This window comes from Phyllostomus discolor, chromosome 1 (assembly GCF_004126475.2).
Source record: "Phyllostomus discolor isolate MPI-MPIP mPhyDis1 chromosome 1, mPhyDis1.pri.v3, whole genome shotgun sequence".
In the NCBI taxonomy this organism is placed as follows: Eukaryota; Metazoa; Chordata; class Mammalia; order Chiroptera; family Phyllostomidae; genus Phyllostomus; species Phyllostomus discolor.
In genome coordinates this window covers 66,756,736-66,784,374 of record NC_040903.2, presented here as the reverse complement: position 1 = coordinate 66,784,374, position 27,639 = coordinate 66,756,736, and the positions used below count along the sequence as shown (strand labels likewise).

The window sequence follows — 27,639 nt, the reverse complement described above, 5'->3', positions numbered from 1 at the left end:
AAAAAAGAGGTTAAGGGTTAAGAAGATATTTCAAATGATGCATTTGTGAAGTCAGTTCAGTTTTACTCAAGCTTATTTTAGGTCATTAAAGTCTAGGGCAATGAGCTTAGGAATACTGAAAGCTGGATTTATTTGCTGCATTTACCTTTATGTTGGCCACCATGATTAGAAAACCCAGAATCAGAAAGAGGTGAAAAGAGTTTTTTCTGATTGTGGTTTTACTATGCAGGAAAACAAACAAAGCCAACAATGAATATATCCCAATTCAAGTAATAAATGGTCTTATATTTAGGCACACACTTTGGCCAGCCAAGTTAGCTTTATCACATTTAAAAAATTCATATATAAAATAAGTACTAGCTCAAAATATAGATCATTTTAAAGAGCTTGCAGGAAAATTATTTTAAAGAGCTTGTAGGAAATATAAAAATAGTTAAATTTCGTGGAAAGGAAATGTTAAAATAGCTTGACTCCAGAACCCGTAGTGTTGATATGTGGAACACAGCGACTCTCAGGGGCATCCTGCTTTACTGTTTAGACCAGAGGCACTAAACGTGGGTCTCCACGTCGCGCTTTTGAAAGGGGCCTTTGGAGCAGCCCCCTTCCTGTGCCTGGTACTCCAAAGCACCTTTTTGGTTCTACTGCTGTGTCATTTCCAAGAGGCTGTTATGCCTCTTGGAGACCTTTTGAAGATTTTTCTTCTACAGGGTTAAAAACCATTAAGAATTGCTGGTTCAAACATATACCCTTCAATAATGGTCTGACTTGCTTCAAAATACAAAATTGAGCTGCAATTAATTTTTTCATGTTTAATTTTAGACCTTAAATTTCTGTATCAAGCTCTCAATGTTTTAATGAAAGAAGTAGAAAATAGGGTGTAATTCAGTATCACCTATATGTCTCCAAAACAAGGACAATATTTACAGTAATAAATAGGTAAACAGGAATAGCAACATAATAACAAAAATAGAACTTTTTGCCTAAACTAAATTAACTATTTTTCTAATTCAAGGTGTAGGCAAGTTGAACGTTTGATCTTATTGTGTGACATATCAGATTAACACTTAATAGACTGAAGGAGGCATTTCTCTATTCACACAGACTTCTTAAGTATGTATATGCTAACCTGTACTAGTTTTCCTTGCTTGTTTGATATCTAACCACTAATTACATATATTTCAAACTTGGTCTATGTGACCCTGTGTTCCTCTCTTCAGAAGTATCAGTAATGCATTTTGGCCAATGGTTTAAAACAGGCATTGTAAATTAACATAGAGTATAATATTCATAATATGAAAAGGGTCCCAAATATTATTTTAAAAATGTTAACATTGGAAAACAAAACTACAATTATCCTCAGCTCTATTTCCTGAAAATTCAGTTGAGGTAACCTCTGCAAGTCACAGCTCCACATTTGCACACAGTTCTCACTCTCTTTTTGGCTGGGCTGTAGTCAATAGAATCTGAAGATATATCCCCAGAACCTGAATATGTAGAAGAAGAAATACAACAGAAAGAGGGTTAAGACAATTCAGAATGAATTTCAAATTTTCTATCAGCTTTAAATATTGTAAATGTGAATATTCAGAGACAAATCATTATGAATTTCCTTGAAAGAATGGTGTGGGCTAATAAGAGGTAAAGTGAATGTGATTAGCCCATGTTTATAAGAATGGATTTCTGAAATGATGGAAGTTACTGGGAAAATCCAATATACAATCATTTATTTCTTATACTGTTTAAGAGCATAAAGTGAAGTTAAGTAGTAAGAATATGTAAAAGGCATCATGCTTAGAAAGACAATGGAAAGAAAATATTTATAGTATCACAATAAAGCAAATACAACTAATGTTCTTTTAAAAGTCAAATTCCAGTAGAAATGGAATAAGTTCATGTGTGATTTAAATCACATTTTAAATATTTTGAATATCCACCTCTTAGTAAAGATTCGGTAATGTAGGTTTACAATTTTTAAAATACAAGTAGTGTTGAAAAAAGATGTTTTCAAATAAATAAGCTTCCATAATGGAAGTTCTGAAATAAGCAAGTAGTAATAGTGATGTAGAAGAAATGACATTACTCAGTTCAAGGTCAGGGAGAACTGGATTCCAGTTTTAGCTGATGGATTAGCTTTGAGATCTTGAGTAAAAAAAGACATTCTTATAGCCTCATTTTTCATCTTTAATATATCATTTCGTTCAAATGATCTAAGGCCTTCTCCCATTCTGCAGCAGACTCTTTATACTAAAACACGCCAATGGAACTGTACTTGAAAGCCATACCTTTCATTTGATATCAAAAGTGAGCTCTTCTCCAGCATTTATGGTTCTTGTGGAGAATAACGCTATCCGGGGAAGACGGTATCAAGGTTATCAATGAAAACATTGAACACCTGAAGATTTGGGTCACACTAAAAAAGAAAACGTGAGAACCCATTTAAGTAAAAATGACATGAGTGAGCTCTTCTACATGCCATTTAAAATTTTCAGTTGCCCAGAGGATTTGTTTTTAAGATATACTGGAAATTTAGTTGAATATTTAGAGGTCTCTGAGACATGCACATTTAAAAATACTGTTTTCACTTACCAGAAAATTTCAGATATACATACGATAGTACATACAACTAGAGAAAGTATTAAGTCCACATGTATCCACTATGCAGCTTCAACAGTTATTAACATTTTTGCCAATTTGTTTCATCTATTCTGACTTTTAAATTTTTCTGAAGAATGTTACTGCAAATCCCAGGTACATTATCAGTTCACCTGTTAATATATCAGTAAGGCATACTTAAAGAATTAGAACTGCATTTAAAAAGTCAAGTTAGAATTATATAGAACTCAAACTTCTTATTGCATGGGGCTTCATTGCTTAAATTGGTATTTGGAATTGTTTGATATTTGGAGAACTTTACACTCAATTCTGGAATATGTAAGAAGAAAGATCCAGGCAATAATACTAAGAAACCAAAACAAGTATTTAATTGTCCTCAAATAAAATACATCTGTTTGAGAGTATCTCGAATTTATTATTAAGAACAAAATTAAAGTAAAAGTTTAAGTAAATCAGAAAGCTAACAGGGAGTCAGAAGGTCTCTGGCATTTCACTACTAATCATAAATTAGTCTAGGTATAAAATCCACCGAAAATTTAACAATCTACTACCTTATATGGCCAGCTATATAACTTATTCCTTGAAATACATTTCCTTTTAATCTATAAAATGGAGATAATATCAATCTCACAGGACTAATACTATGTTATCTACATGGCATGCATTAGGTGCCCAATAACTATTAACTTCCCTTAGTTTTGGAAATAGTTTTTACAGTATAAGATTCTGGGGTTAAGGTTCCAGCTGTATTCTAAGTTTTTTTCCAACACAAATTAAGAATATTAATTTATAATTTAGCCCTGACTGGTGTGGCCAGGTTGGGAATGGTCCTGCAAAGTGAAAGGTCACTGGCTCGATTCCCGGTCAGGGCACATGCCTAGTTGAAGGTTTGGTCCCCAGTTGGGGTGTGTTTGAGAGGCAACTGATCAATGTTTCTCTCCCTTTTCCCTCCCGTCCCTCTCTCTAAAAATAAATAAAATCTTTTTAAAGAACACTGCCCTGGCTGTGGCTCAGTGAATTGAGTGCCAGCCAGCCTATGAACCAAAAGCTGCCAGTTTCGATTCCCAGTTAGAGCACATGCTGGGTAGCAGGCGGGATCCCCAGTTGGGGTTGTATGGAGGCAACTGATGATGCATCTCTTTACACATTGATGTTTCTCTTTCTTTCTCCCTCCCTTCCCTCTTTCTAAAAATAATAAAATCTTAAAAAAAAAAAAAAAAAGAAAGAAAAAAAGGGCTAAGTTAAATTTAAAAAAAAATGCCCTAAGCCCATGGCTGGGTGTGACTTAGGGGAATTAACGTGAAAATGCCTGAAAAGCAAAGGGTCACCAGTTCAATTCCCATCAGGGCACATGCCAGGTTATTGGCCAGAAAAAAAAAAAAAAGAAAAACCCCAATAGGGGGTGTGTGAAGGAGGCAACCACACATTGATGTGTCTTCTCCTCCCCTCTCTTTCTCCTGCCCTTCCCTTCTGTTTAAAAATAGAATTAAAAAATCTTAAAAAAACAAAAAAAAAAAAAGAAAAGAAAAATGAGCCCTAAATACTTCAATACTCTACAAATTTTTAAATCTTATAAAAGATGTTGAACAGTTTTTCATTTTAAGAGACTAACACCTATCTTAGTTATATATCTTAAAATTTAGCTGTGTTCACATTCTGTATGAAACCCTGATATAAGTGTGTTTCTTAAAACTCTACTTTCTAACCCCATAACTCCGCTGTTCATGAATTTCCTCCTCTATGAGGATAATACCTATCTTAAAATGTTGTGAAAAGTTTAAATGAAGTAACATAAGTAAGACTTGCAAATGCATGGTATTTGCATTTTGAGTTTTCCTAATACAGCAGTAGTCATGACTTAAACAGCAGAGACCCTTGTACTAAAATACTCTGAAAACACTAAAAGTCTGTGGTTCAAATATATTATATCCTCAACTATGGAAAAGCATTAAACACAGTACTAAGTCAATCAGTCCTGTCTATACTTAAGTATTTCTTACAACTGTGATTCACAAAATGAGATACATTTCCATATCGAGCTGCATCACTGTGAATTCATCAGATTCATAGTCCAGATCAAGAGATATGTGATTCCTTTGTTGTCATATAACTGCCCCCGCTCTCTAGCTTCTTCACTTGTGATCACCTAAAAAGAAAAAACTATAGTATATTCTACGGCTATTGCTGAACTAAAGAAGCTCTCATCCATAAATCAATTAATCAACATACTGGTGCCTACATATATTTAAAAAGCACACATCCACACAAATGACTCTAGAAGAGCTAGACAGAAAGAGGTGGGAGAACACAGGGAGGAGAAATGATGGTGTAAAACAACTATGGCTGTTTAAAGAGGAATTAGGACAACTCAACATTAAAGTTGAAACCATGTAGTGCTTCATTCTAACTTACTGAGATGTTAAAAAAAGCTACAAAGCTATAGTTCATAGGATGTAACAGAATATAAAGGACTAAGTTACAAGTATATATGCTTTAAATGGATATTTTTCATATAACTATAATCTGTGTGCAGTTACAAATGAAAATTTATTACAAATACAGGAGAGAAGGTATGTTAAATTTGCAGTCAAATAACAAAGTTTCGTTTTATAGAATAGGTTGTTTTCATGAAATTTGGCAGCTGAAAACCATCACTTACAGTTCTGTTCTAAACAACAAAGCTTTACCACATGATCAGCTTAAGAAATCAAAGATGTCTAGTCATTGTGTCAACCAAATTTAGTTGCTGTATTCATGAAGCCAAAAAAGAGAAAAAATTGTGTAGATCTAGTATCCCAAATAGTGATTTATAATAATCTGCCATCATCTAAAAATAGATGGATCAATATAGGGATCCAATTTAATCTTTAAATTAGGTGGTCCAATTCAAACAACTTTTAAAATGTCAGATTTTAAAGCCCTGACATTCACATTCATACTCATGCTTTTCTAGTCACAGTTAAACCCACTCTTCAATTTGAGGAAGTGTGGTACAGTGGTGAAATGTACTGATTCTAGAGCCTTGGTTTTGAATCCTGGCTCTTCTTGACTACTGTGTGACCTTGGGCAAGGTGCTTAATGTCTCTGTGCTTGTTTCCTTGCCTATAACAATGGAGACAATGCTACTACCTCAGAGCTGAGAAAATTAATGTGTTACTACATAAGGTGCTTAGAATAGTATGTGGCACAGGGTAAATACTACTTTTGTATATGTACATATATATAAAAAAATGTTTGGTTATGTAGGACATAGTCTTTGTAGCTGAGTTACAAAGAATTTGGATTTTCTTATGAATATAATAAATGCTTTTATGTTTGTCCTACAACTCTTGCTCATGAAGCACTGGTCTACTATACAGTAGTTTTCAAGTTGAGACAAAATTGAGTTTTGGCAACTACATTTAACACAATATTTGGTCAAAAGAATGAAGTAAATTACAATTTAAAAGTTTCAAAGTCAGCATGTGTTTAGATCTGATTTTCTTCTTAGGAATTTCGTGTAAAAATACCTGTTATTTAAAATTTACAAATTCCAGTTCTATGGACTATAAATGGGTGTTCATTGAGAGATGACTATCTGTCTCATTTTTTCATATTTCTTTTTTCATATTTTTGTTTATATTCAAGTTTATATTTCTATGCTAATGGGCCCCTCTCTTAAACCTGAAATTTCTGCATATTTGCAAATGATAATATCAAAATTCACCAACTATTTGTTACTGAGGTAAACAGGTAACTTTTCAAAAGCATAATCCTTCCACGCACATTATGTGCTACATAAGTTGAACGTACCTCTCCAACATATTCCATGACAAAACTCATTCTTTTAATCTTCACAAGGGTCTTTACACCCCAGCCACAGCCATTGCTAGTTCGAAGATGCAAAGTGAATACTGTGTGCCTTTTTGTACAATCCTATTGGGACAGTCAGGTCCACATTGACATCTTGAGTTGCATTCATAAATGGGAGTACCGGGTGGGATTTTAATTTGTTGGTTTTTATTATAAGCCAAAAGAACTCCAGCTTCAGCAGGACAACATTTCTCCAGGAAGCAATCTGTGCATGAACAACCAAAGGTAGCTTCATTTACTAAGCTGATTCCAGGAGTGGGTTTGTATTCATTAATGTAGTAGAAGTCTGAAGGTGGGCCCTCTAAGTCAACAGTATTTTCAACAAAATCATTCCTTTATGATTTTTCTTCTGTTGAGTTCTCTTGCCATCTCTGCAGAGCTATCCTTTGTTTAGCCTTCTTTACAATGTATTCAGCAATGGCAGGTTTCAAAGCTTTGTTATTGTTTAGAGTTACTGCTCTGCCTTTCTTTACCCGAGATAAATAATTATGCTTGTCATTAGAGAATTGTTGGAGTAGTAATGGGCACTTGAGATTTTGCAAAGGTTCCCAAGTATTTGTAGAATCTGGCCATCCTTTCCATTTTACAAGATAATATTCCATATCCTTAAAATACAAAAGAAAATGAAAATCAGATATGACAGTCCCAATTATTTAAATAATACTGTAAAGAGTAAGGTGTTCATTATCGTTTTTCTAAATAAAGTTCAGAATATATAAAGTCATAGATTTCTAGCAATTAATGTACAGATCATAAAAATAAAGCTGTTTTTCTTTATATCATATAAAATATTTATAGAATTTAGATGTGGCAGAATATGCTTGACCACAGGCAAAAGAATTACACCTACAGAAAAAGTACTGAAATTCACAAGTATTTTACCAAACAGTGACTAAACAAAAAGTATTTCTCTTGATCACGCAAACGGCCAGTCCCAGAACTAATCTAGATGAGAGGCTTACTTGGCCACCGTAGATGCAGGTATCCTTTAGCAGGGGTGTCCAACCTTTTGGCATCTCTGGGCCACACTGGAAGAGTTGTCTTGGGCCACACACTAAATACACAAACTAACAAAAACTGAGGAGCAAAAAAAAAAAAAAAAAAGTTTTAAGTAAATTTAAGATTCTGTGTTGGGCCGCATCCATAGCCATCCTCAGCTGTATGTAGCCCACAGGCTGCAGGTTGGACACTCTGCTAAAGGTCTGTAACTTAATATTTTATACTAGATGTGAGGGTAGTTCTATTTTTCAATGTCATGGGCACATAAAGCCTAGATGTTCTAGATATACATTGTCCAATACAGTCATTGGCCATATGTAGCTATTGAGCACCTGAAATGTGGCTAGTCTAAATTGAGATCTGCTTTAAGTGTAATACACACTTTCTAAAAATATTGATTACACATCGATCAAATATACAATTGAAAGCAATTACACCTGCTTCCTGTTACTTTACCGTGGTTACTAGAAAATTTTTAATTATATATATGTAAGTTGTATTATATTTCTATCAGACAGCATGATTCCAGAGAATTCTTACCTTATTTAGACTAAATCATGACTGGATTAGGTAGCATTAGGTTGGCATTCAAGCCACCAACAATCAAAATATTTTGCTTTATCCCTCATCCTACTGTTGACCACTAAGGTACCTGCACTCCTGCCTTCCTACCCCAGTGACCTGACTATGCTTTCTTCCCTTAAAGCTGGGAATGCCATGTTACAGTTCTCTTTAAAAAGGTAGTCAACTGTGTGTATAATAAAAAAAGTTCTGAAGCAAAGTCTCTCAATTTTTATTTTTTGTCCTCTTGAATAGCCAACATATATCCATGTGCCCTTGGGTAAAATACCTTCTAATATATGAAAAGTGATTAAACTGCAGTCTATAGTTTTTAGTTATTTTAATTCATAGATATTGATAAAAACTTAATTGGGACACATTTATTTTTCCCTGAAATTTTAAATAAAGTTTTTATTATAAAGTAAGGATGACCGTGACAGCTGCTTTATGTTCATAACTGGCTAACGCCAAACAACCAGGGAGATCTAGGAAATGTGGTGTCAGACATGTTCAGGAGGCATGAATCGGGCTGAGGAACACTGACGCGGCTTTGAAGAGTGAGAGCTTATTTTCTCCCCACTGTCTTCATCTCAAAGCTTTATGTATTTCTGTTCAATAAACAGTAATGTTTGTGAATTTAGAAAAACTTTGCTTCTTTATAAAAAGTCAAAATGTTTTCTGTTTAAAAAAGGTGGTTAAATTATGGTGTAAGAATATGCACCAAAACTGTACTTCCACAGAAATCTATATTTTGATTCCCCCAAAACAAAACAAGCCCAGATATACATTTGTTAGTCAGGTTGGCTAAGATGCAACATGGCTTCCTCCCTTCTGTCGGGTAACTACTAAAATGTGGGACTGTTGTTAGCAGACAGCTGCTCAACAACACTGAGCCACACTTGGCAGTATCTGACTTTATTCCCCTTAATTGTAAAAGTTTTTAATTTTTCTGATTCCAGAATAAAGCAATGCAAGCTTGCTCGTCTTTTTTTTCTGTTACAGTTTTCCTACTATAGCTCTGGGCTATGTCAAAGTTGCAGCAAACACTGAAAGAAACAGAAACACCAGCTTTAAGTCAAGATGATTAAGATCATTCATCATTCAGCAAAACTAAAAACACTGTTTAACACTGAAGTTTGTTTTCAAAATAATGCTACTTGCATTTTTAGTGACTAAGTTTTGTATTTAACCACACTGTTACTTAATTTATGGAAGGTAAAGATGCTTACAAAACATGAGTATCTTTGCAAAATAATGTAGAAATGTTAGTAATATGTAATTTCTACTTTGTAGTTTTATTTTATATGCATATTTTTTAAATCCAAAAAAGTTATTTCCACTCTGAAAAAATAACAGAACAAAACAGTGTGATTTAATAAACTCAATTGATTCAATACCCTAAATTCCAAATAAAAGCCAAAGTTTATAAGACTCATATCTCATTCATTCTGATATATAATCAACTCTTGATTACCCACAGAAATGGAATACAGTCATAGTAATGATTCATAAATTACTCTTGTATAATTTGGAATGCATCATATGAATTTTGATTAAAGACATTTTCCTCCACTATCTTTACCTTAGAGTAAATTCATTAAAATATTTTAGTATTTATAATAAATACGTGAAAATTCAGTCACTAGAGGGTGTGATGAAATGTAAAGTAATACTAGCCTTTAGGAGTAAAATCTCATTGGAAAAAGAAGATAGTAACAGGTAGAATAAGTAATAATGCAAACCAGTACAATTTTAACTGCAAACACAAGTAATACAATAAACACCACCGGACTATTAAGAGGGAAATAAAAACAGGTCAATGAGGATACAGAGGAAGTAGAACAAACTTCACTGAGAAAGACTGATAGGATTTGTTAGGTAAGGGACAGGGCAGGAAGGCTGAAAAACATGAGCAAAAGCCTTCATGAAGCTAAGATTTGCATGAAGTATCTAGAAGACATGAAGAGATAGATTTGGCTAGCTTTGAAGTTCAGATATTAAAGAGAGAGAAAAAACTGTAATAGCACCCTGATTGGTGTGGCTCAGTGGCTTAGACATCATTCTACAGACTGAAGGGTTGCTGATTCAATTCCTAGTCAGGGCACATGCCTAGGTTGTGGGCCAGGTCCCTGGTTTGGGGGGCATGTGAGAGACAACCCATGGATGTTTCTCTTTTGATTACATATTGATGCTTCTCTTCCTCTTTCTCCTTTCCTTCTCTCTAAAAACAAACAAACAAAACCTTTAAAAAAAACTATAAAGACAAAGCAAGAACAAATTTAAGATAACCTTGGACACCTGACGAAGGCTTATGAACTTTTTAAATAAGCCAATGTTTATTATTACAGTTCTTAGAAACCATGGTGTTTCTGTGGGGAGCTTCACTAAATATAAATACATTTAATTCCATACTGTTTTATCAGGAATAATTTTACCATTTTCTAATTGCCCAGCCAATGCCTCTTTAGTCCTCACCTTCTTGACAATTCTCCTTGGGCTTTACTGTCACGATTCTCTCGACACTCTTGTTCCTTTTCTGCCTTCCTTACTGGGACCACATCCCTGCCCATCACTTAAAATCTAGGCAGATACAGTACTAAGGGCTCTGTCCTTAGCCCCTTTTCACACTAAACAAATGTTTACCCCCTTTGAGAGTCTGAAGAAAGATATGGGCCTTTCCTTAACAAAAATATTTTGGGTAATTTCAGGATATTTGGATTTCAGGTTGAGAATTCCTGCTCTAAATGCTCTCTGTGGGCAACCTCATCACTTTGGTGGTTTTAATTATATGGTGATGACTCCCAAAATTTAATGTGCAACCCAATGTATCCTATAGTCTACTACTCGATGTCTAACAGGTCCCTAAATCAACCTATCCACATGGAACTCATCACAGTCCTTCCCAGATTCTTTCTGTTCCGTGTTTCCCATCAAGAGGAATCTTACCTGTCTGCCTAGTCACACAAGTTGCAAACCAGGAGATCAATCTCGATTCTTTCTTCTCCTCAATCCAATCCATCATCAAATGTCTTTAGATACTTGTTCCTGTCCATCTCTAGTAGCTACAGTTATTTCAGGTCTTTAACTGGTTTCCCCAACTCCATACTGACCATAAATCCAACCCACCCTTCTTTACTAAAGTGTAGTTTTTAAAAATAATAAAAATCCACTGTACCAGTCATTTTGTTACTTTCTTGCTTCAACATTTTAATGGCTTTCCCACTGCCTAAAGAATTAAATTTATACTTCCTATTATAAACAAAGAAGACCATTCTTGACTGGGTCCCTGATGGCTCTCTGTCCCAATCTTCCATTACGGCCCCATTCACACACCTCTGGCCACACTGAACTGCTATTAAGTACTTGGATGTAACAGGCCTTTTCATGCCCTCCTGTTGCGTCATTCATGAAGTTCTCTCATTAGAATGGCTTCTTCCATTTGCCTAATGATCCCTTGCTTATTTCAGTCTCATCTTTCATGTGTAGAAAAACATACTCATCTATAAAATTCAGCTCAGATGTCATCTCTTCAGTGAAGATGTCATCTCTTTCCTGCTTCTCTTGCTCAAGGAGAACTGATCACTGCCAACCTCCTGTGTTCCCATTTCTAACCTAAACTATAAGCCGTTTGTGGGAAGAAATGGAATCTTATTCCTTGTAGCCCCAGAACCAAGCACAATCGCCTACAACAGCTTAAGCTTCCTCTAAATATTTCTGAATGTCTAACCAAAATGACCACCAACTTGTATGCAAGATAAAAATTACAATAGTAATGATATGAGTCCTTAAAATACAAGCTGCTAAACTTACCCTGGAGATAGTGGTTTTCAATATTTGTTCTGAAATCCGCTGTCTGTAGCAATAAGTTGTAGCAAGCACAAAAACTTTAAAAATATATACATGGGAGGACAGAAAACAACAACAAAAATCTACCCTCCCATTAGCTGATTGTTTTCTGCAGGTTCTGAAGCAATCATCACATGCAGCAGTAGTGGTAGAATGGCCAGAATCTGATTATGGAAACACCAGTGTCCCGTGGGAACACAGTCTGCCGACTAGAATGGTCCATGGAAAGCCACTGGATGTTCATGCCAGTAACTGACAGAGAGTAGGAGTTTTAAGACCTGGTTAGAGGCCCAAGACGGACATATATGAGCAACATGACCTTGAAATAGTCCTTTCTTGAAGCTCTGTTTTCCTGATCTCTAAAATTTTAATCTTAATCTAATGATTTCTATGTTGTTCCCATTCTTGACAAATCATTCTGCGTGTAATCAGCCTTTCAGGAATATTAACCTATTGTTAGATGTGGAATATTCTGTTAGTAAGTACCATGTAGTATAGTGGTGGTTCTAAAGACTCAGAATTACCTAGCTACTTTAAGGAGGAAATATTTGCTAATTAGGGGAGAAGCCCCACCAATGTGCATGGGGGTTCTAGTTTTTCACTGATGAGCTAAGTATGTTAATAAAGAGTACCCATAGTTCTGTTAGAAATTTCTCTGTTCGAAGTAGTCACATGGCAAGAAAATGGCATGAAAAAAATCAGAACACTGAGCTTGACTATCTCAATTTACATCCTTTAAGTTAACTGGAACCCAATAAACTCATAATAGTAACAACCCTGTTGGTTCCCCAGTTAGAATTCTTTCCATTTCCTAAGCTGGCTATTTCAGACCTCCCCCACTGTTTGCTCAAGGACCCACCCCACTACTTTCCTATTGTTTTCAGTAGCACATGAACTTTGCTCCTAATGCAGAGAGAAAACAGAAACCACCCGGCATAAATTCCCTTAATTTCCACACCTCCATGGACAAATAACTGGAGAAGAAGGTGAATGCATACAACAGAAGAGATGAACTTTCTTCATCAATTATCCCTTCTCTCCTATCTCTTCAGTTTCTCTCAATGGTTCTCACTAACAGTGAAACCTCCCTCATTTTTAAAAAGCAAAATTAGTCCTGGCTGGTGTGGCTCAGTGGATTGAGTGCTGGCCTGCGAATCTAAAGGTCGCTGGTTTCATTCCCAGTCAGGACACATGCCTTGGTTGCAGGCCAGGTCCCCAGTTGGAAGCATGCAAGAGGCAACAGTTTCTACCAGTGTTTCTCTCCATCTCTCTCTCCCTCCCTTCCTCTCTCTCTCCCTCCCTTCCTCTCTAAAAATAAAATAAAATCTTAAGAAAATAAAAGTAAAAAATTAAAAGCAAATTTAAATTAAGCCTCCTTTAAGATATAAATGCTTAAATATGTAAGTAATTTCTAAAAGATACAATAAATTACTAAAAGTTGAGAGGCTGGAGAATAAGGTTACAGGGGTAGAAGATTTCAGTATATTGCCTTTTTTAGCTTTCAGTTTTTAAAATGACATGCACATATTACCTAGATTTTTTAAAATTTAAATTCATAAACACCCTCATACCTTACATTGCCCTTACTCCCTTTCTTTAAAACTGGAATTCTTGAAACAGTTTTTCATACCATTTAAATCTCTCACCTCCAATTATTCTTTAATTCTTTCTACTTTGGTTTCTTCTACCCATGCCACTGAAACTGTTCTAAGAGCATCAGCAACCCTTCTCCCATTGCTCAATGGGTACTGCAGTTCTTTGGCCTACGGGTCACTACTCTACTTTGCTGATATTATCGCTATCAGGCTTCCACGATTTACTTTTCCAGTTTTCTTCCTACCTTTCTTACTACTAGTTTGTCTCAGTCTTTGACAGTTCTTCCCGTGACCTCTCCCCAACTACTCCTCAGCCCTTGTCTCTGCTCACATTTTCTTTGCTTGGATTACTGCAATAGCCTCTTACTACTATCAGCCCATTCATGGCATCACAGCCAGAGTAATATTTCCGACACATCCATCTTATCATATTATTCACCTGCTCAAACCTACTAAATTCTTCCCTACCTCTCTAAGATAAAGTCCAAAATTTTCATCTTGGCCTATAAGGAATTACATTTCTGGGTCCTGCTTATTCATCCTGCCTCGTTTCAATCCCTCTAACTATGTTTCACTCACACTTTCTATTCCTTGAAGTCAAGTTCTCTTCTACCTCAAGACCCTTCCCTGCTTATCTTTTCATTCTTTGGCACTAAGTTTAAACAGCAGTTTCTCATGGCCATCTGTCTAGTCTCTGCGGGATAAGTTAGATCCTCCTGTTACATTAGCACTTACCTGAACTTTTATTAAGTACTTTGTACAATGATATTTAAGATTTTTCTACTATCACTAAAAAGAAACTCCATAATACCAGGGACCTCTGTGTCATTCATTTCTGAGATCTCTAGTGCCTAGCATATGATGTGGAAGATGGCCCATAAATACCTGTTGACTTAACATATACCTGTATGTGTCCCTTCTGCTTTACTTGTTGTCTTTTTGCCAATTACTTCAAGATCTACATTTCCAGTTAGTTCTCACTCTTGATTAGAATGACATTTCCAACAACCTACTGGTCAGCTCACTTCAATGTTCTCAACCTTCTCATTCTTCTTCTCCAAAGCCAAACTAGTCCTCCTACCCTAATCCTCCTATATTCCTGGATTTTGGTGAACGGTATTATTATCTATACTACTGCAAGTCAGAAACCTATGTTTTCTAGATGTGGAACCCTCACTGCCAGGTCCTCACCTAACCGCCTGACTATTATACCACAGAGTTATAAATGTCACATCCTTGGTAACTAAAAAAAAAATTTACCCACTTCTCTTCATCTTCAGTGTGATAACTTGAGTTCACACACCATCATTTCTTGCCCGGACTGTGTAAGTGTGTGTGTCATTCCCCTTCCTGCCAATCTACTCTGCTCACTGAACAGAGAAAATTCTGTGAATTACATATCTGATCATGCCACTCTTTCTAGAATCTTTCAAATGACTCCCATTGCTTAGAATGGCTGAAAGTTCCTGCACTCGTCTTTCATCTTCTCCCACTCCCATATCATACGCTATTCTCTATAGTAAAGCCATAATCAATCATAACACTTGTTTGCTCAGTCCCTGTTGGACATCAACTCTTTGAGGAAGCTTCCTGTGCCCTGGCCTTGTGTATCTCCCACTGACACTGTGATAATGTCTGCCATGGCACTTATTGTACTGTACTGCAATGGATGATTTACTTGTCAGTCTTTCTCACCAGGCTATGAGTTCCTTAAGCTGAGGGACAGTTTCTTGTTAATCTGTACTGTCCCAGTGCATAATATAGTACCTGACACAAAGAAGAAAATGTTTATTGAGTGAAACTATATAGAAAGAAAACACAGAAGATACTAGTCAACAGATTGCTACTATGGTCTAGTCTAATAGTGATTGTTAGGACTAGAGAAATCACAGAAGCAAAAGCCAATTAATAATCACAAACTAAATATCCATTATGTACTAAGGACTACAGTAAGACATAGTCCTGGTCCTTAAATGGCTGACAATTTAGTAGAGAAGTCATGAAACAAAGCTATAAAATGGGAGAAGTTTTAGAAAACTGACAAGATCAGTGCTTTTTAAGTCCTGAACATAAAGCAATTAATTTTACTAGAGGTGTGACAGGGAAGAAGGCTCTATAATAAGTAGTAACCTTTCAGCTGGACCTTGCAGGTCAAGAAAGATTCTAAGACAGGAAACAATAATATTCCAAAGAGGGAACTGGATGAGAAATACAAAAGGGCATGCATAAAGGTGCAGGACTGTTCAAGGAATTAGACTATAAGCCATGCTTGTTCTTAAGCTATGATTCCAGTGAATGCTTAGAAGAGTGCCCAGCTTATAGTAGGTGGTTGGTAAATCTTCAGAATTTACAAGTATTTCAATGTGGATAGAAAGACACGAAGCTGGAAAGGTAGTTAGTGGCTAGATGATAAAGAGCCTTAGTCCAAAGAGTCTCAAGCTTAAAGTGGTAGACAACAGGGAATTATTAAAAGGTTTAAGGGAGGCCATAATGCAACTAGAGCTGTTTCAGAAACAGCTGTAATGAGTTTCAGGAATATGGCCTTGAGACAGTGTCCTTTATTAACTGTATAAATGAAGGGGAAAACACAAGTGAAGGATAGGGTCATAAGATCTTTCACTTGCCTGAATATCTCTCTCTCTCTCTCTCTCTCTCTCTCTCTCTCTCTCTCTCTCACACACACACACACACACACACACAGTGAGTGAGAGAGGGGGGGGGGTATGTGGCTATAGATTAAATAATTTACACTGCCAGTCAAGATGGCAGAGCAGGTAAATGCTGAGCTTGACGCCTCCCATGACTGCATCAAAATGACAACTAAATTATAAAACAACCATCACTGAGAACCACCTGATGACTAGCTGAACAAAAGTCCTATCACTAAGGATATAAAGCAGCAGCCATGATGAGACTGGTAAGAGGGGGCAGGGATGCAGGACAAGCTGGCCCCATACACATGGTATGGCAATTCAGAATTAGGAGAAATACCTCAGCCACAGAGGTATTTGCAAGGGGGAGCAAGGGGTCCCAGCCCCATACTAGGCTCTCCAGGCCAGGGCACCAGTGACTGGAAGTAAAGTCCCCAAAACACCTGGCTGTGAGAACCAATGGGGATTGCATCTGAGTGAAATGGAAGGCTGTGAAAGACAGAGGTGATCCTCTCCAGAGGCCCACCCACAGACGCACTCGCTCACAAACCTACTTGCTCTGGGTTCCAGTGGGAGTGGCAGCTCTAACAGTGCTGGGGACATGCGTGGAGGAATTGAATTGACTAGCTTCAGGGTGAGGGTTGGAGGGTCAGGGGTTGGGGCTGCCCTCTCTAGAGACAGAAGCATTGACAGGTACCACTACTCCTTTGTTGAGCCTGCCACCCACGCAGGTGCAGGTGGATGCCAATTCTAAGCTCTCCATTCACCCTGCCCTGGTGATTCTTTGAGACCCCACCCAACCCAAGTGCTGGGCTGAGCAACTTCCACTGGCTTTTCCACATAAGTGGTCTGCCTTGCTTCATGCTGCAGACTTTCCAAAACCTGTCAAAGGTTCACAAACCTGTACCAAGCAGGAGCACGCTGAGATGTGCCCCAAACCTCTTGCTAAGTGGTCTCAAGCACAGCACAAGAAGTGACCAGTCTCAGTTTGCCCAAAGCCTGGTATAAGTTGTGGCCAGTGTTGGCCTAGAATGTAGCTCAAATAAGTGGCCACGAACCTAGCACAAGAGGTTGGTTGGCCTTAGTTCACACTGTGGTGCTCATGAGAGTCCCAAGCACAGCACTAGTGGCAACCAGCCTTGATTTATAGCATACCTTCTCCCAGGAGCCTCTAGGCCTAGCACAGATGGCTACCAACTGCATATCACTTTGCAGCTCCCCCAAGAAGGTACAAAGGGAGGCTGAACATGGCCTGCACTGGGGCACATCCCAAGAGCCTCCAAAACCAACACACCTGGTGGCTGGCTTTAGACCACACCAGAGCACTACCCAACCAGCTCCAAAAATGAAAAACCTGAAGGACAGTTCAGCTGGCACCCACTCTGTGGCATAAGCTCCAATGTAACAGCTCATCTGCTGTAGTCATGGCCATCCCTCATATCCAGTCAGGCTTAGGATCAACCCCACTCACTAAGGTGCCAATAGTAATCAACGTTCAACTACAGTAGGGGGCACATACAACACACACTAGGGGCACTCCTGGAGCACCCAGCTCAGGTGGATAAGGAGACAGTACCACTGGGCCTCACGGGACACTGACTATATAAGGCCACCTTGCCAAGACTTGGAGACAAAGTAGATCTACTTAATAAAAAACACAAGGAGTCAGCCAAAATGAGGAGGAAAAAACATGCCTCAAATGAAAGTACAGGACAAAACTCCAAAGATGAACTCACCAAAATGGAGACAAACAACTATCAGACACAGAGTTCAAAACACTGTTTATAAGGATGCTAAATGAACTTAGAAGAATAGATGAACTTCATGAGAAACACATCAAAGAGATAGAAACCATAAAAAAAAAGTCGGAAATGAAGAATACAATAACTGAAATAAAGAACATATTAGAGGCAATCAAACAGATCAGATGAAGAAGAGGATTGAAACTAAACTGGAAGACAAGGTAGCAGAAAACACCCAACTGAAACAGCAAAGAGGAAAAAAGAAGGATAGTTTAACAGATCTCTGGGGCAACATCAAGCACACCAACATTTGTAACATAGAGGTACCAAAAGGAGAAGAGCAAGGGATTAAGAATCTATTTAAAGAAATGACTGAAAACTTCCCTACCATGAAGGAAATAGACATACCAGTCCAGCAAGCAGAGTCCCAAATGGGATGAGCCCAAAGAGGCCCACACCAAGACACATAATAATTAAAATGCCAAAGACTAAAGACAAGGAATCTTAAAAGTAGCCAGAGGAAAGTAGTTAAGTACAAAGGGAATCCCATCAATCAGCTGATTTTCAACAGAAACTTTGCAGGCCAGAAGGAAGAGCCATGAAATATTCAATGTGGTGAAAAGCAAAGATCTGCAACCCAGATTACTTCACCCAGCAAGACTCTCACTTAGAATTGAAGGAGTGATAGTTTCCCAGACAAGAAAAAGCTAAAGGTGTTCATCACAACTAAACCAGTATTATAGGAAATGTTAAAGGGACTTATTGCAGTAGAAAAGAAAAGATAAAAAATACAAATAAGAAAATGGAGAAAAGGAAAATATTCTACATGGCAAAGTCAAGCACTTAAAACTAGTAGCTCAACAAACTATAACGTTAGTACAAAGGTCAAAAGGCAAAAGTAGGAAGATCATATGTGATTACAACAAACACATACAAAAGTACAAAATAATAACAAAAACTTAAATGTGGAGGGTGTGAGTAAAAACTGTAGTGATTTTATAATGTGTCCAAACTTCAAACACCATTAAGTTAAAATAGAATGCTATAAACATAGCCTGGTGTATATGAAGCATATGTTAACCAAAACCCAAAAATCTACAAGAGACATACAACAAATAAAGACAAAGGAACCAAAACACACTATAAAAAGGCATCAACATACAAAAGAGAAGAAGAGAACAACACAGTAAAGAAAACTACAAAAGCAACAAGAAAACAATAAAATGACAGTAAGTACATGCTTATCAATAATTACTTTAAATGTCAATGGACTAAGAGGTATAATCAAAAGACACAGGCTGACTGAACAGATTGAAAAACAAAACCTGTACATGTGCTGTCTGCAAGAGACCCACTTCAGACTGAGATACAGACTAAAGTAAAAGGACAGAAAAAGATGCCCTCGCTGGTGTGGCAAGGTTCAGTGGATTCAGTGCCAGCCTGCAAATCAAGGGGTTGCTGGTTCGATTTCCAGTCAGGGCACATGCCTGGGTTGTGGGCCGGGTCTCCGGTGGGGACGCACATAAGAGGCAACCACACATTGATATTTTTCTCCCTCTCTCCCTCCCCCTCTCTAAAAAATAAATGAATACAATCTTGAAAAAAAAAAAAAGAAAAAAGACACATCAAGCAAACGGAAATGAGAAAAAAAGAAGCTGGGGTAACAATACTTTCATCAGACAAAGTAGACTCTAAAGGGACGTCACAAACGACAAAGGGCATTTCATAATGATAAAAGGATCAACCCAAAAAGGGGATACATAACTCTTGCAAACATCTATGTATATAACGTAAAAGCATCTAAATATGTAAAGCAAATATTTACCAGCATAAAGGAGAGATCAACAGTATTACATTCCGAGGAGGGAATTGTAACACCCTTTGACGTCAATGGTTAGATGATTCAAACAGAAAACCAATAGTAGCCTTAATGAGATATTAGACCACATGGATTTAAATGATATTTTTAGACCATTTCACTGCAAAGCAACAGAATACACATTCTTTTCAAGCACACATGGTACAGTATCCAGGAGCAACTTGCCACAAAACAAGTTTACATCATATTGAGCATCTTCTTCAATCCAATGATAGGAAACTGGAAATCAATTATAAGAACAACACTGAAAAACATGAACACTTGGAGGCTAAACAACATGCTACCAAACAATAAATAGGTTAACAGGTTCAAGGAAGAAATCAAAAGATACACTGAGACAAATGGAAACGAATACACAATGACCCTAAATCCATGGGACACAGCCAAAGTAGCTGTAAGAGAGAAATTCACAGCAATATTGGTCTACCTCAAGAAACAAAAAAAACCTCAAATAAACAATTTAACCTTAACCTTACATATGAAGCAACGTGAAAAAGAACAAACAAAGCCCAAATTTAATAGAAGAAAGGAAATAATAAAGAGTACAGTGGAAATAAAATAGAGTCCAAAAATGCAAAATATCGAGACCAAGAGCTGGTTCTTTGAAAAAATAAACAAGACTGATAAGCCTTTAACCAGACTCATTAGAGGAAAAGAAAAAGCTCTTTTTAAGAAAAAAAAAAAAAAAAAAAGAGCCCTGGTCAATGTGGCTCAGTTGGTTGGGCATCATCGTTCAAACTGAAAGGTTGCAGGTTCCATCCCTAGTCAGGACACGTGCCTGGGTTGTAGGTTCAGTCCCCCATTGGGGCACGTGCAAGAGACCACCGATCGATATTTCTCTCCCTCTCTTTCTCCCTCCCTTCCCCCCTCTCTAGAATCAATAAAAGAATATTAGAAAGAAAAAAAGGAGACTGAAATAAAATCAGAAATGAAAGAGAAGTGCCAACAGACACACAATAATACAAATGATTTAAAAAAACACTATCAACAATTACATGCCAACAAGTTGGACAACCTGGAAAAAATAAATTCTTAAAAACTATATAATCTTCCAAGGCTGCATCAGGAAGAAACAGAAAATCTGAAAAGTCTGAAAACTATTAATGAAATCCAATCAGTAGTTACATGCAAAGGAAATTTAATGCCTATTTTCTCAAACTGTTACAAAAAACTGAAAAGGAAGGAAAGCTCCCTACCTCATTTTATGAGGCCAGTATTACCCTGATACCAAACCAATCTAAGACATTACAAAAAAAGAAAATTATAGGCCAATATCCTTGTTGAACACAGATGCAAAAATCCTCAATAAAAAGTCAGCAAACTGAATTCAGCAATACGTTAAAAAGATCACATACCATAATCCTGTGTGTTTATTCCCAGGATACAAGGCTGGTTCAGTATCTGCAAATCAATGTAATACATCACATATACAAAATGAAGTATAAAAATCATGATATCACTAGACGCAGAAAAAGCATTTGACAAAATCCAACATCCAATTATGATAAAAACTCTCAGCAAAGTGGGGATAGAGGGAACATACTCAGCAGTACAAAGGCTACGTATGACAAACCCACAGCTAACATCATACTTGATGGTAAAAAGGCGAAAGCTTTTTCTTTAACATCAGGAAAAGACAAGAATATCCATTCAGCACACTATCAGAGGTCCTAGCCATAGCAATCAGACAAGAAATAAAAAGTATCTGAATTTTAAACTGTATTAGATTATTTGAAATTTTTCTTGTTTCATGGGGATTTTTACATCTATATTCAACAGGGATATTGGCCTATAGTTTTATTTTTTTGGTAATGTCTTAGTCTGGTTTTGGTATCAGAGTAATACTGGTCTCCCAAAATGAGGTAGGGAGACTTCCCTCTTCAATTCTGTGAAATAGTTTGAGAAAAATAGGTATTAAATCTTTGAATGTTTGGTAAAATTTACATGTATGTCATTATTTGCAAATTACATACTACGTAGAGACCCAAAAAGAATACACTAAAACACTGTAAGAACTAATAAATGAATTCAATAAAGTAGCATGGTAAAAAATTAATACTCAGATATAGGCTGTAATTTTGTATATCAATAATGAACTATTGAAAGAGAAACTAAGAAAGCAATCCCATTTACAATTGCATGAAAAAGAATAAAATACCTAAGAATAAATTTAACTAAGGAGGTAAAAGAACTGTACTTGGAAAATTGTAAGACACTGAAATATGAAGTTGAAGAAGACACAGATAAATGGAAGTTTATACAGTGCTCATGTATAGTAAGATTAACATTTTTTAAATGTTCATAGTACCCAGAGCAATTTACATGTTCAATGTAATCCTTATCAAAATAATCAATGGCATTTTTCACAGAACTAGAACAAATAATCTTAATATTTATTTGGAACCAGAAAAGACCCAATATCCAAAGCTATCTTGAGGAAAAAAGGAACAAAGTTGGAGGCGTCACACTACCTAATATCAAACTATACTATAAGGCCATACCAATCAACAGCATGGTACTGGCATAAAAAGACACAAAAATCAATGGAACATAATAGAAAGCCCAGAAATAAACCCATGCCTATATGGTTAATTAATCTATGACAAAGGAGGTAAGAATATATAAAGAGGGAACGACAGTCTCTTCAATAAATGGTATTGGGAAAACCTGATAGATACATGCAAAAGAACCAAACTGGATCGCTTTCATATGCCATCTACAACACGGATTAAAGACTTAAATGTAAGACTCTAAACCGTAAAACTCTTAGTGATATTTCTTTGGATATGTCTTCTTGGGCAAGGGAAACAAGAAATTAAAAAATGGCACTACAGCAAACTAAGTAGTTTCTGCAATGAAGGAAACCATAAACAAAATGAAAAATAAAAATCTACTGAATGGAAGAGGATATTTGCCAATGATACATTCAATAAGGATTAATATACAAAATATATAAGGAACTCATACAACTTATCACCAGAAAAAAAAATCCGGTAAATTAATGGGCAGAGGACTTGAACACACATTTCTCCAGAAAGAACAATATGAAAGATGTTCAACATCACTCATCATCAGGGAAGTGTAAATTAAAACCACTTCACACCTCACAGAATAGCTATCATCAATAAATTCACAAACAACAAGTGCTGGGGAGGATGTGGAAAAAGGAGAACCCTCATGCATTGGCAGTGGGACTGTAAATTGCTGTAATCACTATGGAAAACTGTATGGAGGTTCCTCAAAGAATTAAAAATAGAAATACAATATAACCCAGCAATTCCACTTCTGGGTATTTATCTGAAAAATCTAAAACACTAATTTAAAAAGCTATATGTATCTCTATGTTCACTGAAGCATTATTTACAACAAAGAAGCAACCTAAGTGTCCATTAATAGAGAAATGGATAAAGTTGTGGTGCATATATACAATGGACTATTAGCCATAAAAAATAAATTTTTGCCATTTGCAACAACATGGTTGGACCTAGAGGGTATTATGCTAAGTGAAAAGTCAGACAAAGAGAAGTACCATATAATTTCATTTATATGTGGCATATAAAAGTAAAATAAATTAACAAAGAAAACAGAAACAAACTCATAGATACAGAGAACTTGATGGTTGCTAGATGTGAGTGGGGTTGGGAGGTGGGTGAGAAGGGGGAAGGCGTTAAGACATGCAAACTGCCTGTCATAAAAACGGTCACAGGGATAGGTTTACGAATTGAGATAAAACAGTGGAAAGAGAGAGCCTGATATAAAAAGACATCACAGATTAGGTAAAGTCCTAAAGGTAATGGATAACAATCAAGACAGATAGTGATACCTCTGAAACCACACATAAGTAAAGATACAAATAACTGGTATGAAGGTAATTTGAGAGTTTATTTTTGAGGGATCCAGTTTTCACTGACATAGAAGTAGTCTGCAAAGAGAGGGCGAGGAATAGATAGAATAAGAGGTCCAGAAAAAAAAAAAAAAAAAAGCTGGGGAAACTGTTTACAAAAATATGGGGGAAAGAAACAAAAAGCTTATCGAGCATAATTGAACTCTGTGAGATACAAATAAACACTATAATGGAGCCAATATGTGTGATTATACGATTCAGCTAGATTTTCAGGCCAGAGTTTATAAACTGTGAAGGCAGACTGGGCTGTTTTGGTGTCGAATGAAGGTTCTTATGAAGAGTGTTGGTGAAGTGCTTGATTTTAAAATCCCAGAGTGAGGAAGGCAGTGATACCAAAAAAGATGGATGTTTCCAAGGAAGAACTGGATTTAATGACTGAATGGATATGGAATCTGATAAAGGAAAATAAAGGCAAACAAGATTCCTGATTATCTGATAGAACTGACAAGACTAATGTCCAAAACAGAATTCTTGGAGAGGGAGCAGGCTATACAGATTACCCAAAATTTATTGTAAGATTAGATTGGAAAAGCTTAGAAGAACAATCTTGCCATTTTTAAAAGGAATAGGAGTAAGGCATGTCCTAGAGAAGTTAAGTGACTTTGCTGAAGTCTTAAGGCACTAAACAAAGGCTAGAAATGACTTTAAACTCCAGGTCATTCTATTACATCACAGAATCTCACTTGACATGATAGCAGGAAATACAGATGGTGATGCTTTTTGAGGAGACTCAGTAACACTAAAATTGTTTGAATTTCTAGGTTCATTTTAGGTGATAGTGGGGATATATGATTTAGGAACAAAATGAATCTCAGAGAAGCCAATCTGAGATAAAACATTTCCTCTGGTAATCCACATGGAGATAATCAAGAGTTGGATGTAGAATGATATAAGCAACTTAAAATATTCTAATGCAAGAACATTTTATGCTTCAAAATCCTCTCAATGTTACTTGGCAATATAGATGATAGGACATATAAATTATTATGGCTTAGAATCTTAAACATTAAGAAGAGCTTTGCTTACTTTTAAGGTTCTTTTTATCTTACACAAATATGAAATACTGAAGTCTGATTCTTGTTTAAGGGGCTAGACATTTGCCTTACCTTTACTACCTTGTAGTCACACAAGTATTCCACCTCATAATTGTTTAGATTCCTTTTGGTGATTCCAATCGATTTACATGTGAGCTTTTCTTTTCTACATAATTCCTGAAGAGTATCAAGTGAAACTAGGCAAGGCACACACCAAGCTACAATAAGAAAATAGAACTCTTTACTAATGAAATAGCTACTGAATAAAATCAAAAAAGGAAAAGGAAAACTTAACACTTCTATATCCCCACCTTTCTACTGGCAATTTTCTAGGACTAAAAATTCTTATGACAAGAAGCCATTTTTGTGTCTTCAAGACAAAGTTAAGTATTAAAGAATTATTGTGGAAATTGGTCTTCTTGGACTTTCTCATGGGTTCCTACACTACTGTGTTAACTGATGTCAATTAATTTCTACTGAGCCACCTGAACAAAATGTTTCATAGAAAGTCTGGAAGCTTTCTTAAGATTACATAAAGATCCAAAGGTTAAAAGGGATAATGTTTTTGACTTTTCCAGTAGAGTCTACACAGGATATAATTGCTATTTTAATAAAATATAGATATCTAGGATATACTTGTTGTTAGAAATATCTTCAAGATATCATAAAACAATCTTGTAATTTGTTAAAAATTTAAAACCTTTTCTCCCTTTTTCTTAGTTGGAGAGTAAAAACTGAAATCTAACTGAAATATAGTTCTATAGTTACTCGTGTATCACATGTCCTACTTTTCCCAGTTTGCAATGTAGCATGAAATTTTAACTCCACTTATCTTGCCCACGCTCCAATGTTATTATTATGAAGATGAGTAATCCCCAAAGTTATAATAAAACAATGGAGAGCATATTGAGTTTTGCCATACTCATTTCCTGTAGTTTTTTAAAATCAAGAATTATAAAACAGAGTATTCAATTTACATGACCCATATATCAAGCTTGAAGAAAATCAGACACATTCATAATCAATCTTACAATAAGCCAATACCTTATTGTACTACAGCAGATTTCACCCTCAAATTTCTGCTCCCACAGTGCTAATAAAATATGTTAACACAAACTGATGTTTAGAAACCTGTAATAAGCTTGGTTTCGTGGATAGTGTTATGGTAAGCACTAGAGAGGACCAAAGGTCTTCTGCCCCAGCCTTTGCTAGGCCACTTAGCTATATGACTTTAGCTAGATTTTCACCATTCCAAGTTTTAGATTCACTGAGAAAATGTGGGAGTTTAAGTAAATTGTGGTTACAAACAAAATCTATCAATAAACTCAAGCTTTACTTGGTAGCTCTCCAAGGTAGTCTCGATAACCTTTTGTGTTTTGAAGTAATTCAGAGACCACAGCTGCTCTTGCTAGATCCACTCCTCACCCTCCACTCACACAGGGATTTCATTGTCAGAAACCCTGAAACAGGGTTTCCACTCCCCCCCCCCCACCACCTTCCTACAAAGGACAATTCCTAGATCAAGAAAGTAAAAGACATCCCTCTCTCAAAAAAAATAATTGGGAGGAAGAGGGTGCTTGCTTTGGAGTGGTGGTTTGGGGGTAGAAGAGTAGCAGAACAGAAATGAACCTTAAATCCTTTCCATTAAAAATCTTCAGGACGTTTTGTGTAAAGTTAACCTCATTATGTTGATCACATGCAAAAGAGGTTCCTTTAGGATATCTACCCCAGGTGATTTGTCTGCTGTTCCTACCATTCTCACCTAGTTGAAGTAACAAGAAGATTCAAGACACAACCCTCGATGGAAATGCTTTTGAGAGTTTTTTTTAAAAAGGACAAAGAAAAAGGGGAGCGGGCATAAAACACTTTTGGTAATAATCTCGATTATCTATAATGTAGGGGGAAAATTCATTTACAAAATTACACATTTTATTTCCACCATAAAAACCTCACAATAGTTCACAGTAACCTCAAGTGGAAAAACACCTGGGGAATAAAGACTTGATAATCTATGTGGAGAGAAATAGTCTGGAAAACACCTTCAAATTCTAGAATGCAATGCAAGTTCCAGTCTTTTTCAAAGGGCGCACAAGAATGCATTCAAGTTCAGTAGCTAATTCTTTGGCGTCCACGCAAATAACACACAAGTTTCTGGTGGATATAAAAATGACCCCAGGCTAAAGGATACATTATCCAATACCCACTTACTAGGATAAGCTCCGATGAGGAATTTCACCTCCTAGTGAGACCGAATTGGGGTGTATCCTCACTTAATTTCCTTTATTAGCAGTCATAGGTCAGGCCCAATTTCTTTCTTTTCCTCTGTTTGATACTGAGGTCACATTTAAACCACCGGTACCCAGCTAAAACGCCAGCCCCAACTGAAAACGTCCCGCTCAAACCACCACAAAAGAGTCAAGCCACTCGCGCGCCCACGGGAACACGACCCCCCTGGGGATCAGCCGGCGTCGCGGCGGCCGCCTGAATACCTCTACACGACCACCGGCTGGGGAGGGGCCGCGAGGCCCAAGAGACCTCGGCAGGGCGGAGGGGGCCGATCCCGGCGGCCGGCGCACCGGCCGGGGCGCAGAGGGAAACTCCGGGGAGCGTGCCGGCCGAGCCGCGAGAAGGGTCAGGGGCCGGGGGAAAGGTGAAGCCCGCGGCGCGCATCTGGGGGCCCAGGTGTCAGCAGGGCGGGAGGCGGCGCCGCACTCGGCCTGGACCGCGCGTCCCGGCACGCTTCCCGGGCCTGGGGAGTTTGCCGGGAGAACGGGTGCTAGTGAGGGGCGCCGCTCTCTAACCCTCACCTTCTCGCGCCTCGGCCCCGGCCGCCGCCATCTTGAAGAGCTTTCATTCAAACTGGCGCGGTCAGACAGGATAGTGCAACGGGTCTGCACTCCGCCCCTGCCCGGCAAGCGCGGGAGTGGGGGGCCGGGCTGAGGGGCTGGACCCCGCGAGGCGTG

At 37.2% G+C, this 27,639-nt stretch overlaps 1 protein-coding gene across 1 annotated transcript; it reads right to left on the bottom strand.

The window, feature by feature from the left end:
* Positions 1-1,288: 1,288 nt before the first annotated feature.
* On the bottom strand, positions 1,289-27,639 carry SUV39H2 (suppressor of variegation 3-9 homolog 2). Its single transcript, XM_028507132.2, is given in 11 exon segments — positions 1,289-1,492; positions 2,290-2,362; positions 2,365-2,410; positions 4,226-4,227; positions 4,617-4,661; positions 4,664-4,693; positions 4,696-4,759; positions 6,406-6,488; positions 6,491-7,070; positions 24,749-24,894; positions 27,484-27,639. Coding segments are annotated over 11 exon segments (1,215 nt in total). The 5' UTR covers positions 27,515-27,639; the 3' UTR covers positions 1,289-1,377.